Source organism: Malurus melanocephalus, unplaced genomic scaffold (assembly GCF_030028575.1).
Source record: "Malurus melanocephalus ecotype Western Australia unplaced genomic scaffold, MMel_1.1 scaffold_1082, whole genome shotgun sequence".
Lineage (NCBI taxonomy): Eukaryota > Metazoa > Chordata > Aves > Passeriformes > Maluridae > Malurus > Malurus melanocephalus.
The window spans coordinates 47,553-62,007 of record NW_026624314.1 but is presented as its reverse complement, the minus strand read 5'-3'; the positions used below and the strand labels follow the sequence as shown (position 1 = coordinate 62,007).

Genomic DNA, 14,455 nt, shown 5'->3' with positions numbered 1-14,455 from the left:
TAAAAGAAGGGGGAAAAAAAAGAAGGAAAAAAAAAAAAAAAAAAAAAAAAAAAAAAAAAAAAAAAAAAAAAAAAAAAAAAAGGAAAAAAAAAAAAAAAAGGAAAAAGTGGGGGAAAGCAAGAGGAAAGGGCCTAACTAAGCAGGAGAAGGAAAGGAAAAAGAGAGAGAAAGCTGCCCAAGGAGCCTGCAGTGGGAAGTAACATTTGAAGCCTGAAGGCAGCAATAATGCCCACTTCATGTTACGGAATAATGCAACCCTTGACATGAGCACTTACAACATAAGCTCTGTCACTGCATTCCAGTGACAATTTCTCCTCCTCTGCAAAGCATTCAATTATGAACTTCCCAGGGAACATGCACAGGCAAATGAACCCAACACTGGGACTCAATTGAGTTCTCAGCCCTAAAAATTAAAGCAGGATGCTACAACCTAAAATTCAAAAGGTTACTTACGAGGAGCTCCACTAAGCTTTTGGCACCTTTTCCAGTATCAGGGACAAGTGACATTTCTGTAGGTTCTGCAAACTGTGACACATTTTTCATATGCTCAAACCAAGGCAACTGCTGGCCGCTTTTGTCTGCGCTACAGCAGCTCTCAGCGTGTGTGTCTTTGGTCTTGTCGCGGTGAAACTCTGTGTGCGTGAGATTTCCTGAGGTCTCTCTGCTACCTGCATCTGCCAGACAGCTCCCAAGTTTCTGAATCTGAAATGGAAAAGAGCCTGGGATCAACTGCCAGTGGTGCTTAGTGTGGAATATTCAAGTTTTAGCTGGAAGCAGAGGGAAAAATTCAGAGAGTAAGGGTAGATATTTATTTTTAAGTGTGTGCCTGGGGAGCTGGGGGTGGCACATTCATTCACTAAGGGTGAGTAAAAGTGCAAGTGCTTAGGAATAGAAAAAACTCCATCACAACCTACTCCAGCAAGGATCTCAACTCCAAAACCTGGATGACAAGGGAACAGGAGATTCCTGTTTCCAGCATTAGTCTCAATAGAAATTTAAAATCCTTCTGTAACCTTCAAATGTAAGCGTTCAGAGAAGCAAATGGCAGAGCCATGTTCCTTACGTGGTCATTCTCACACTTCAAAGCTTTACTTTTCTTTTTCTTCTTTTTGTTTTTGCCTTTTGTGTTGCTCTCCTCTGCATTAGCCCAGCACTCCACACAGCTGTCTCCATCCTCCTCCTTGTCATCGCAGCGATGAACACAGGCATCATCCCCTACAAAACACAGCCCAGTTTCCCCTGAGATGCTGCAGCTTTGGGGACATTACAGCATCATTATCTTCTCCCCAAACCTACCATTTTCATCATGGTTGCAGATGCCCTCAGTGCAGGCCACGTCCGAGCCCTCCCGGGACCCCGTTTCGCTGCCCTCCATGCTCGAGGAATAGCCACAGTCGCTGCCAGTACAGTGTGGAGATAAACCTGAGACAGAGGCCACAATTACTGCCATCTGTAGGAACTGCTGCACATTCTTTACTTACGCCTCTAACAAGAATTCAGAGAACCCCACACCGCTTTGGGCTGGAGGAGTCCTTAAAAATCACCTCATTCCACTCCCAATTTCCACTCATGGCAGGGATACCTTTTTAAAAATAGGAGACCACCCCATAAACGGCAAATGTCTTTTAAAAAATGAACAACAGTAACATTTAACATACCTTTCTTGATTTTAGGTGAGCCTAATAGGGTAGCACTACTAGGACAAGTGCAAGAAGTGCTTTCATTAGTAACAATTACTTCTACACAGTTGTTGGCTTCTTCGGTGCTACCACAGGCTTTGCAGCTGCTTTCCGTGAAGTTTGAGTTCTCCTTCAAACAACAGAAACAAAAAACACTTGCAGGCACTGAAAGCAGCTCAGCCAGCATTTTTTGCAAAGGATACTCTTCCCATGAGAAAAACCAGCTGACACTGACTGATAACAGCGTTGCTTGGAATTCTTCACAAGTACAAGACAACTAAACAAAACCCCAACCAATTTACCTTGACCTACAGTCACAGCCCATTACGTTCAGCCAAGAGATCCTGAACAATAACTGCACTTAAAGATTGCCCTTCTCCAAAAATTTGGTGGTAATTGTCAACAAGCAGCAGTTGAATCCCCAAGTTTAAAGTGATCTCTAAGAAATGGTAGTTGAAAAATAAGAGGTAGCTGAAACTCAGATTTAGAATAAAAAAAAAAACCCACCCCACTACAACCTCAAAAGCTGAGGAGTTCCAGGTAACTGCTTTACAAAGACTCTGCTCATCTGAAAAGGTATTAAATTCCACCAGTGACAAAAATACAGTAAATCCCTCAAGAATTCTACCACGGAACAGTGAGCTGATGGATGAAGCCCCCAAAAGCCCCASCTATCCCCATTTACCTTTGCCTGAYTGATCTCCTTCTCCTCTGCTGCCTGCAGAGGAGCAGGGATCTCACACACACATTTATTTTTCCGTCTGTTCTTCCGTTTTTGGCGTTTCTTCTCCTGTTTAAGTTCTCTCACTCTTTCTTCTTCTGAAAACTCTTCACAGAGCTGTTCCAGTCGACTGATGCCCTGCACTTTTTCCACAGCCATCTGTTTACAAGAGGTGAGATCTATTTGTAGAAGTTATAGCAATTCGAGATATTTACTTTTTTTTTATATTTTTTACATTTACATTTTAGATTTTTACATAAAAAAGGAGAAGGAAAACAGCCAGTAATGAAGCCCCAATAACACAACTATTGATTGCAGGAGGAAAATGCCCACCCCAGATGCAGAAATTCAGTTTGGATTGCTGGAAACTCATGTATGGGGGGATCTTTGTGTTGCACCTATGGCCCAGATTCACAATTTTTACTGAAGACTCGCAGATTTTAATGCATTGTTGGATTATTTAACATGCCAGATACTCTGGTCCTGTGAGAGTTAAAAATCACCAAGAACTAACCAGCTCAAGGTTCCACCATGATCTTCCCCAAATTGATTTTCCTCCTCCTTCTGTGGTGTTTTATAAGTTTTTAGAGGTAACAATCATTATGAAGGGAGGATAAACATAACAAAAGAAGATCTCTGTCACACCAACTATCAACTGTTGGTATATTTTAAAGGAACCACATGGAGCTCTGTCTGAAGCTCTGAGTGCATTTGGAACAAACTGAATGCAAGTTAGCAATCACTTCTRTACTTCAAAAGCACATCCTCCATTTTTACTCATAAACCAATTAAAAACTGCTGCAGCCTGAGCAAATTTAAATGCAATCAGGTAGAACCCCAGRAACGACTGTGAATTGGTAACAAAGCAGGCAACGTGCAGCCTGAAAATAAAAGCAAACCTCAATCTTTGATATTGCAGTTTCTTGCACATGGGAACACACTCGAGTTGTGCTGTGTATCACACAACTGAACAAGGGATTGGCTGCACCACCCCTGACACTCCCTCCAGCCCCATGTTACAAAGCAGAAAATGAGTTCTAGAGACAATGAACCCTGTTAGTGCAGCAGTTGGAACTCAAATTGGACAAAACTTGATGATTTTACCTCGAAGCTCTTGCGTAAAGCATCGACCCCCAGGTAGAAGAGCATCTGCCACGTCTGCTCCTCCGCCCGCAGCTTCTGCCAGATCCGGTGCAACCTCTCGTACAGGTGGATGCCCAGGCAGGTGAGAACCTCCTCCTGGGCTATGTCTATTGTCTTGGCGTGCCTCTCTCTCCGTCTGGGGGAAGAGGAAACCAAGCACAGCATGGTTAGAGTGGCTGGAAGCCAAGGCAGGGATCACAGCAGGGCTGCAGTGTTCTCTGCAGGTACAACTGCAGCTCAGAGTGCATGAGCAGCCTGGCAGGGCTCTGCTGTGCTGCATGCAGATGCAAAATAGAAAGGACCAGGTCAAAGCCACCGCTGCTGGCACTGTGCATTGCCACCTCTGACTTCAGGTGTCACACCCTGCTCCTCTTATGAGGGATCATGGGTTTTAACGCCAGAGATCCRCTCTTTTGTGTCCTAAAATTTGCTGAAGTTCACAGCAATTATTTCACCATCAGTTGGCTTGAGCTGAATGAACACACAGGGAATTTTATACATTGGTACTTACCGTGTGGAGTAAAAACATTTTGGTATTAATCTGCTYAATATCAATCTATTACCTATCAATCTGTTCAATGTATTGAGGGAAAACCATTACAAAAGGATTTACCCTCCTCATTAAACAGCTGTGACTGAGCTTTAAAAGTACTGAGGTTGGAACTAGGTGATCTTTAATGTCCCTTCCAACCCATTCTGTGACTACAATACTGAGCTCGGAATTGTACTTTCATTAGAAGGCTTTTGATGCTTGAAGAAGTTTCAGACACACACAAATGGCAACGTAACTAATTTGAACACTTGGCATTTGGCAAAACTCAACCAAGGTTCTCTTTCTATTTCGCATWTTTGAACACCTCAGTGGACAAGCAGGCAGCTCTGGGGACTGAACAACAAACTGGAAGACATTTGGTTTAACTTTTTTCCTTTCAAAGCATTTCAACAGCACGGGTGGAACCTTCCAAGCGCTCTCTCCGAGCCTCCACCGGTACACATACCCACAATCACATCACACAGCAAAGGGGCAAAAAGCCACTTTGGGCAAAGACAAAGTGAAAAGAGTCAAATAAAGAAGCAAAGCGCTAGATAGCCCATTTCTAGCCAATTACATACTCATACCCTCCTGCGAACTCGGGCTCGGCCCGGCCCAAGAGGTGYGCGATGAAATCGGTTTCGCAGCACACGTGGATGTGGCGCTCGTGGGGGCAGCAGCGCAGCCCCTCGTACAGAGCAGCACAGTAGCCCTTCTCCTTGCTGCAGTCCAGCTCCCCGATCAGGATGTTGTAGGCACGCAGCACTTTGTTCTTGCAGTCGGTGCAGAACCTGTGGGAGAACACAGAGTCAGGCCCAGTTTGCCTGAATGCGCTGGGAGAGCAGTGCCACATCTGAACTGGAGCATGGCAGGGTTGTGCTGCTTCAAAAAACATAATATTGGTATTATTCTGCCYATTTTCCACCTAAATTGACCATGAATTATCCACCTAAAATGACTCTATGAATTATCCCACCGATCCTACGTTACGACCCTGGATATCAACATCCATCCTCCGAAGCGAATTGCTGATTTGAAAAAATTCCTACATGGAATTCAACTCAAAGATCAGAAATCTCAACAGTGAACAAACAGTCTCAACCAGTAACCCACACCAYATCACCTTACAGCAATTCTTTAAAGTACACTTAAGTGAGTGAGAAGAAACAAGGGAAAGTTTCCTCAGGTGCCTGCTGAACCAGAGCGACCTTTACTTCCTCTACAAACATATTTTGAATTATTAGATTGCTCTGCTGATGGCTAAATGATGTTTATTTATAACACAATGTATTAATTTTAAACATGTGACAGCTCCTGTGTGACAAATTTTAATTTTAATTAAAATTATAATTTTAATTAAAATACAAGCAAATTAAGCTCATTCTATGTCCTAAGAGGAGTAACCTTCAAGAGGCTATGAGACCTCTTGCTGTATGACTCTAAAAATGCAAGTCAGACAAGCTGCTCACATTTCAGCTCAAGAAAGGCACCTCCCCATGCCAGCTCTGGATGGTGTTTTTCCCTTTCCTAGTGTCTCCAGTCTCTTGACAGCAATAWGTCAAACATATTTTGCTGCTAGAACTACGATACCTGGCTGGTTTCTSTGGTGGAAGGAGAGAAAACAGCAGYATTATTGCAGGTTAGCACCAGGAACGCAGCCAAGGCAGTGTTTAATGTCACAGGAGATTAAAGTTATTTTGTTTCCAAAGTGTTATTTCCACAGCACCGCCACCCCCGCGCCCATCTGTGCCCCCACAGTTCATATCAGAACCTTGAGCCTGCTGGAAATTAAAATTTTCAATCAGCACGGCAGCTCCTGTGCACATGCAACTGTAATTTCGTGGATTGTTTCAGCCTTGCAAGAGAGACTCAACAGCACCAGGCATAAACAAGGGATTTAAAACAGTGCTTTAAAGACAACACCAAGGCTAAAATCTGCTTCTACTGGGGCAGTTCACAGGATTTTGAAATGGCACATACTGCCTGAAAGCCTAAAGAGCAGCTACTTGTGAAAGAGTGAATGAGGATACACAGTTTGAATACTTTCAACTGTAAATCATAATTTAATTCTGGCAAAAGAAAATTAAGTAAAGCAGCTATGAGTTCATCAGAGGTCTGCACATTTTCCCTACCATAAAACACAAAGAATATTTCACCACTTTTGTCTCACCAATGCAGCCTGGCAAAGTCCCCCATCACCACCAAGCTGAGATCTTCAGTTTCACAAGAAAAAATCATCCACATTTGGAATATTTTGATCACATAAACCCATGTATTTCTCAAAAGGAAGGTGTGAGCTGCTCTTTTCACATACCTGTGTTTCCGTAGGTAGGTTTCTAAAGTTTCTAGGAGACAGCTAGAGTCAATCAGGACAACTTCATCCCTGCATTCCTGGGACATGAGCTCCCACACATCCATCCAACAACCCCTGCAAGAAAAGGAGAACAAAAATCTGCTCATGATCCTGCTGAGGGTCAGGACAGAAGCCCAGCAGAGCCTCATTCTTTACCTGACTGCTCCCTGGGAAGGTCCATAGCAGAAAATGATGCTACACTTGCTCTCTTTCCTCTTCCTGTCTTCTCTATTTTTCTTAACTGCTCTTAATTTCTTTGAACTGAGTCTGCTACTGCTCCCTTCACTGTCACATAGTATTACCAAACACTTTTCAGACCTACAACATATATATTATCAGCTAGTTATTTCTCCTAAATAAATCCTGTGGAAAATGCTGCTTTGTTCCTTAATTTAATCTGAATTCTTTATAGGTTAAACCTTAACATCTACAGAAGTTTAGGTTAGACCTGAGATGCAAATGTTGCTGTCCATATTTATAACCCAGACTCATTGTGACTTTGTAATGTTATATTCTGAAAATTACTATTGGTTTTCAGCTGTTACTTTCAGTATAAACACATGCAAGTTTTAATAGTTCTGTCAGCTGATGACAATTTAATAAAATAAAAAAAGAAAAAAAATAACCCAAAAACAAACCAAAACAAACAACTTTCACCATAAAATATCCTATCTCAACTTTCAAAAATCTGTTATGAAAAATACCAAAGTAACTTTACAATACACATTTGGATATGCTAAAAGTGCATTAGAGAGTAAAAAATGGACTTTAAGTAACAAGTCATGTTTATTTACAGGCTGGTCTACACTTGACACTTTATCACAATGGCCATTTCTGTGTTATGGATACAACAGAGCAGGAAAATGGGAAGCAGCAGCCCCTTTTCCTAATTAAAATAGTTATGTATGCCATTAACCAGTTTGCCAGGTCATAGGGCTTGCACTGAGCAGAGTCTGAAATGCTCCTCAGCCCCAAATGGAGCTGAGGAGCCAAAAGCCAGGCACACTGAGGACATCAAGTAACCCTCAAGTGGCATTAGCTGCTTACGTAACTCCCCTAATTAAACACASAGCTCCAAGTCCAAGCCTTTTTTGTGTGGAGGAAATGCCCAACATGCAACTCATCTGAAGTTCTTGTAAAGTGGAGCAGTAGCTCTGGGTTGGTAAATGAAGTTTGTTCTGTGATAATTCCCTWGGATGCCCCCAGAGCCTGTTGGTGCCCACTATGAGCAGATTTATTTGGATTTATTTGGATTTATATYGATATTGATAGGCTCTGGTCACTTCTTGCAGAACAAAGGGGTGCAAGTCCTGTTTGTTTAGCAAACTGCCCTGCCTGCCCAYAAGCCATGTTACCTGATAACCCCAAAGGTTTTTTACCTGCAGTGTATAAAATATTTCCACATATCCCTATTAATCTGCCAGCACTCAAAATACTAAGGGGATTTATTCCAGCGTGAATGGAGGAAATAAAAGCAGCATTCTCCTCTCTATTCATTCAGCTTCAGAATCGTTCTACCTTGCCAAAATGCTAACTGCAGGTTCCACAGCATATGTTCTCACACAGAAAAGATTAAGCTAAACATAAAAAAAAAATTCAAAAAAACCCCAAAACCCACTTTCATAATGCTATGAATTTGCTTTATTTAAAATATATACATACACACCCCTACAGCTTCACGACCTTGTGTAACATAGCTTTAAACTAATTTTATGAAAGGCATGTAACCAAAATATAACAGAAGATAATGATTAGTTCCCACTATCCTCAAGCAGCACAAAATCAAGTGTTAAATTCCACATGACTGGTATCACAGGGGATTTATTTAACTAAACCCAGAGAGACTCCAATCTGCATAGGAAAATACATGTCCTGTAACTGGAAACTACTCACAAGGTTGGATGCTTAACCAGAACACAGCTGAGTAAAAAAGGTCCAGACACTCCAATTAAGCCCAAGAGACTAATTTAGTGGCCATCATATGAAAAAAAATATAAAAGGAACCTCCCCAAAATCCACAATAGATTTACAGGGAGTGTTTTTCTGCTTAACCAGCTGGAATAAATCATTTCAGCTTCAAGACAGAGGCATATATGCATATTGTTCAGTGGTGTATTCAAAACATGCTGTCACATTCTGAGAAAATACATTTTATGGGGTTCCAGCTTTAACCCTGCATCCAACCACAAGAAAGCCCTTGATTAACAGTTGTGCAAGGCAGTTTTAATAATCCCAAGCAAAATGATGTATATTTATTTAGCATTTTGTACCCTTTGACCTCAGTGTGAGAAAATCTGCTGAGCAATCCTCTTGGTTTAGAGCATAAAAACCAGTTTGTCTTTCTAGAGCATTGTTTTTATCACAGTGCAGAGCCCAAAACTCCTGGTGCTTCTCCTCCTCTCCCCAACCATTATTCAGGTCTGCTATAATCCAACTATCTTGGAAATCACTACTCTGGCAAACAGATCAAGAGCATAAAAATTTATCTCAATGATTAAAAATAAATTAATTCCAATACTTTGCTTCCTTAAAATATTTGAATCATGAATGTTAATACACACTTACCCCAAAGGTTTTGGTTTGTGTGTGTCCAGGGAGTGTAGCTGACACCTCTTGTTCTTCTTACTTTTGGGAATTGCATCAATCATGTCATTCAGCTTGGACCTATGGAAAAAAAAAAAAAAGTGAGGAACTTTGTATTCCAAAAACCACTGGATCAGGTCACGCTACCTCACTCTCCCAATCTCAATCTCCTCAACTCTGCACTAACCTTCCCTACTTTTCCTGCTAACTGGAGCAAGAAGAATGAKCTGAAGCCAACTGGAAGGCCAAAGGCACATTGTGCTGAGCACTCACTGTTTGCTCTGCTGACAGCTGAGGAACTAATGGCACCAGGGTATTTATTGTGCTCACCAAGCCCAGCAGGTTTCACTTTCTCAGGRTTACCTTTCTACCCAAGAGCAGAAAACTTTGGTGGACAAATTAATTCATTTTACTTTTTACACACTCTTTTTCCAAAGACCATGAAAAACCTCCAGTGCTACAGTGACTGAATATTAAATATTGCCACCTGAAATCGTGGCCTGGCATTGGCGATATCAAAGATTAGGTCTGCTTTTTTTCCAGTTTTCATAATGAGTAGTTGTGATTAGTTGTGAAACACAGATGTTAAAGAGGAGAATGTTTTTAAGACTCAAWTTTGTGATAACTTGCTATCCCCAAGAAGGGAAATGTGGGGAGAGCAGCAATGGTGGGAGCAGCTCACAAGCACTAACCCGTGCACGTAGAAGAGAGTGTAGAGCTTCTTTGCATCAGTCATGCAGCTACGGGTGACAGAGAGCACCCCTTTGGGCCCCACGGTCAGGGGTTCCAGGGCAGGATTCCCTGACTCCACCAGCTGGGAGAACAAACGCTCCACGCTGCGCCGGCAGCCCACGCACGGCACCAGCTGCGACAGCGCGCTCAGCACCTCCCGCGACGTCACCATCATGGCAATGTTCAGGTCCTGCTGCTTCAGCATGCTGTGTCTCTGAAAAAAAACAAACAAAAAAAATTAGTTAATTTTAAGTTAAGTGTTAAAAATTTTTCTCCCTTTCTTCCCTCCTTCTACCACTCGACGCGGCGAATTCTGCTTCGGAATGAACGTCCTATCAGGAAACATTTTTTCTGCACCTCGGCAGAGATGTTGTAAAAAAAGGTCTCACTGTTAATAAGCAATAATCAGCAAATGAGAACCTCTCCTGAAAGTGTAATTTGTAAAAGACTACCATTTAATGTAAAAGACTACCATTTAATGTACTGCATAAAAGTTGTATTTCTACTCACAGATATTCTGTCTCATTGAGAATATGGCAATGCTGATATGCTGTATAATTCTGATTCTGAAGTATCTCATTGTAAAAAAAAACATTATCAGGTTTAGTGATTACCATAATAAGAACTTGGACTGAAATATTCAAACATGATTTGAACATTTTATATACATTTCATCTGTATTTTGTTTTTTAATTATAAAAACCCAYGGTCATTTAAAAAGTATTTTAGGCTGGGAAAAAGACTAGTGCAACAGTAATATCACATATAAGCCTGCAAAGATGAAATGAGTGTGAGTAGAAGATGAAAAACTTTGCGTGTGAGACCTTTTTGGCACGTGGAAAGGAAGTTTGTGAACACTTGTTGGTATTCATGGAAATCTTATTTACAACCAACTTGCTCTGCTCAGACTGTGACAATTTAACAGAATTTCTCCTGGAAGGCTAAATGCCATTTCCCATCACAAACCTACTAGTTAAAGAAGCAATATTACTACTCAGGGTGAAGCCTCTGACTTCAGCAGTGAACACCCAACGTCTGCTATTAATAAACATTAATGAGAACACCTTCTAATATTGCTTATGTGAATGAACAATTGTGGATGTGTCTCCTGGCCCCTCTGTCAAACACATCCAGGCACACAAAAAAGTACAAATCCTTCTAGTCCTTCTCACTGCTTGGCTTTCAGCAGAACTGGAGGGTCACCAGCAGAGGAGAGAGTTTCTCCCTCAGAGCCCAGCACACAAATCCCCAAAACCCTTGGGTTATCAGCAACAATGAGGGAGGGTCACTTCTCCCTGGTCATACAAAGCACAGTCTGAGCTGTATCTGCACAGGGAATGTCACACCATGACAGTAATTCCTCAATTATTGTCACATCACACCACTCAAACAYTCCTAGTGCACACAGGACTTGTCACAACTTCTGGAGAAAGGAAGAAAAGACCACACAATACAACAGAACTCAGCAAYKYATCAAYTGAAAAAATATTTTCAGCTCCTTCYATRCAATACACGTTATGGAAAGTGGAGCTACCACCAGGTAACATTTAAGGTTTGTGCTCTTTGAGGAAAGGCCCATTAAATCATCTGACATGCAATATCACTCTGCAATAACCCTCTTTCCTGTCATTAATTGCAGGAGTCACAGCAAAGCAGGAGTGAGCTATTTTCACAGCCCAGCTACACTTGACATGCAGCACATGTCTGCACTGCTGCTGTCAACCTGAGTGAGGCTGTGCAACTGCACAGCAGCAAAGTGTCCCTTTGGACATCAAGTGGCACAATTCTGCAGTGGCTACAGGTGTTACAGCACCAGAATTTGGCAGATCAGTTTCTATGATTAAAGTTCTCAGGGTGCCACAAAATATCCTCTCACTGCTGAATTCTATATAATATACAAATTGGCACACAAATTCTACCCCAGCATGGGCACGAATCATAACAGCTCAACCTTCAGCAATCTACACTTCCACTTGAAAAGGCAGCTCAAAAAAATCAGAATCAAGATGGATTTAGGAACTGTAGTTTCCATTTAAGTTTTGAGCTCTTAAGCAGATATGCAGCAATTGCCTCCTGACAAGACAACGTGCAATAAAAGCTGTGGAATCCAGAGAACAACTGAAGCCAGTGCACTTTGGTACCAATTTGTGATTGCTCCCAGTTGCTGACGTGTCTGAGGCATTCCAGGAGTCACAACCTCCTGGAGAAAGCAAAAACACACACCTGAGGAAGGCAAAAACCTCACTTTACAGAAAWCATTATTTACCTGAATGAACTGTTTCAATTGTGTACTGTTATTCTGATGTCCATCGAGGTTCAGCACATTATCAGGAAATTCCATGACCATCTATACAAGAGAGGAAAAACAATTTAAAGAGGAGCTTTCAGACAGGAAAAAAGTCAAAACAGAGCATTAGTTGCTTTACTTTCTTGGGGGAAATCAGACTGAAATTATGTTAAATGCTCTTTCTTTTCACATAATTACTGSAGCTTGGGAAAGGATAAAAGTAACTGTTTCAGATAGTGAATGTTTCAACAAAGTATTAAATGCTTAAATGCTTCATTAATACAATGTTCTGGAGGCAGTTTATAAATGACAACTCTTACATAGCTGTTCTAGAGAAAGCAAAAGTTGCTAAAGAGACCATCAATATTTATCACACAACCCTGCTTCAGTCTAAAAAAAAAAAATACTTCAACACACAGAGATCCAAACGGACCCAACAGCTTAACTCAATTTCTAAAGCTCTGAGGAAACAGTCACAACARTTTAATGACAGAGCTGACTCCTCCAAAGGCTAATTTCAAACTGTATTAACCCAACGAGGTACTCCAAGGCATAGTTTGTTTTGTGTGATTGCAGCTGCAACTCTCAAGAGGCTCAAAGCAAAATGTTAAGCCTACAGAACAATGTGATTCCTTGTAAGTAATTAATAACATTTCTTATCAAATTACCGAGAGAAAAAAAAAAGGGCAATTTCTTGGGAGGGGGYAGAAATCAGCAAAGTAACTTTCGGGCAAAAATCCAACTGTGCAAACATGGAGGGAAATGAAAGCAAATAGAAAAATGTGTAAAGCCTGGCTTAGGTCTCTCCTTTGCCCAAACTGAGAAATAGGGAATTTGCCAATACAGATACTAAAAGCTCCCTTTAAAATCTGAGAGACAAAATAACAACTTTGGCTAATAACTCCAATGCAAATGAACACCAAGTAAAACTGCCTGATTCATCCTTTTTCCTCCTTCCACCTTCCCTCAGCTGTCTGCTGAAGGCAGAATTCCCTGCTGTCTGCTTAATTGCCAACACTACCTCCAGAAAACTCACATACTCACTTTTGGCACTGAACACCCCTCCAAAATAAACACATTTTGGGGAGAACCAGACCTGTTTTGCTCTCCCATATAAGCATAAGCACAACTGCTTTATCTGTGTGCAGAGGCACTGCCAATCCCAACCTTCAGCTCCTTTCCTTTGCCCACATCACTAATTTGGTGTTTCTGTGGGCCAGGAGCTACAAGCAAAAGTAAAAGCTCTATCTGCTAATGACAGAGACAACAGATAAATCTGATTATTTTTTTCCCCCCTCACCTTCATCTCCCACTATCAGACAACACCCTGAGGTATTTTGTACAACAGAGCRAAAGAATCAAAGACTAAATTAATTCATGTGTCTGATGAGATTTTATTAAGTGGTTAAACATCAACCACCATCACACCCTGAACTGGAAGAAAAAAAAAAATAAAAATCCTGTAATACCACATCAAATGGAATGCCTTCTAGAAACCATAAAAGCTGCTTAAGAAATGAAAAGGGTTCAATATTGAAACCTCCTTTAATTTCTGGCTGAGCCAGAAGGAACAGGGAAATGTGGTGGTGAACAATCCTCTCCAGGCAGCAGCATCTCCCTACACCTGAGCTGCTTCCTGGGCTACTACAAAGCAAAATCTCAGATGAAGAGCACATGGGCCATTCATTCCTAATTTGCCATCACTAATTCACTGATTCTAGATTTAAGGCACACATTAACTCTTCCAGCTGACTAACAGGAACGTTAGTCCCATTATATTTCAAATTTGAGTTTTGAAGGAGGTCAACAGAAGCCAGTTACTATCAATAACCACCATTATTTTTTAAAGACAGTGCTGCAGATGTAAAATTCTGTTTCAAAGACAGCTGCATGTCTTGTAATAGCTCCCATTAAGTATTTAAAAAATAAATTATAGATGACAGACAAGGAAGCTCAGAGTTCATTCACTTGCTTCTGCAGATTTTTTTTTAATAAAAGCCTCCAGAAACCACCTAAAAATTCAAGCACTTTGTAACAATAGTCACAGAATGGGGAAAAAAAATAAAATGGACACAAGATAAGATTTCTTCATGGTGAGGATGACTTGCACTTGCATGAATGCTTTCCTCCAGATGGATATAAAACTGATTTACAGCTAGAAAACCCTTTCAATCATGAGGATGGTGCAAAAAGCAGAGGGACAGCAACAACACAGTAAAATGACACAAAGTTTGGGCCTGGTGTTAATTTCTGGGACTAAACCTCAAATGGAATTTTAGGTGTGCTGAAGTCATCCACCTGGTAGAACTGAGTTTTCATGTTCAACCTATTACACACAACAAAAACAACAAGTGCATGGCAAGTCTACATGACACAAACTCGTGGATCATTTTTATAGGGAGCCCAGGAAGGAAGGGGAAAAAAG

General features: G+C 41.2%; 1 protein-coding gene across 2 annotated transcripts in view; it reads right to left on the bottom strand.

The window, feature by feature from the left end:
* Positions 1 to 14,455, bottom strand: part of GGNBP2 (gametogenetin binding protein 2) — a 17,177-nt gene that overhangs the window by 1,273 nt on the left and 1,449 nt on the right. The window contains exons 2-12 of one of the 2 annotated variants that reach the window (XM_057386874.1): positions 12,010 to 12,090; positions 9,704 to 9,957; positions 8,994 to 9,092; positions 6,390 to 6,503; positions 4,657 to 4,866; positions 3,505 to 3,679; positions 2,365 to 2,559; positions 1,659 to 1,809; positions 1,297 to 1,422; positions 1,064 to 1,215; positions 454 to 702 (exon numbers count right to left, since the gene is read on the bottom strand). In XM_057386874.1, coding sequence (XP_057242857.1) covers positions 454 to 702; positions 1,064 to 1,215; positions 1,297 to 1,422; positions 1,659 to 1,809; positions 2,365 to 2,559; positions 3,505 to 3,679; positions 4,657 to 4,866; positions 6,390 to 6,503; positions 8,994 to 9,092; positions 9,704 to 9,957; positions 12,010 to 12,090 — 1,806 coding nt within the window. The remainder of the gene's footprint in view (positions 1 to 453; positions 703 to 1,063; positions 1,216 to 1,296; positions 1,423 to 1,658; positions 1,810 to 2,364; positions 2,560 to 3,504; positions 3,680 to 4,656; positions 4,867 to 6,389; positions 6,504 to 8,993; positions 9,093 to 9,703; positions 9,958 to 12,009; positions 12,091 to 14,455) is intronic. The other variant, XM_057386875.1, reaches the window with a different exon arrangement.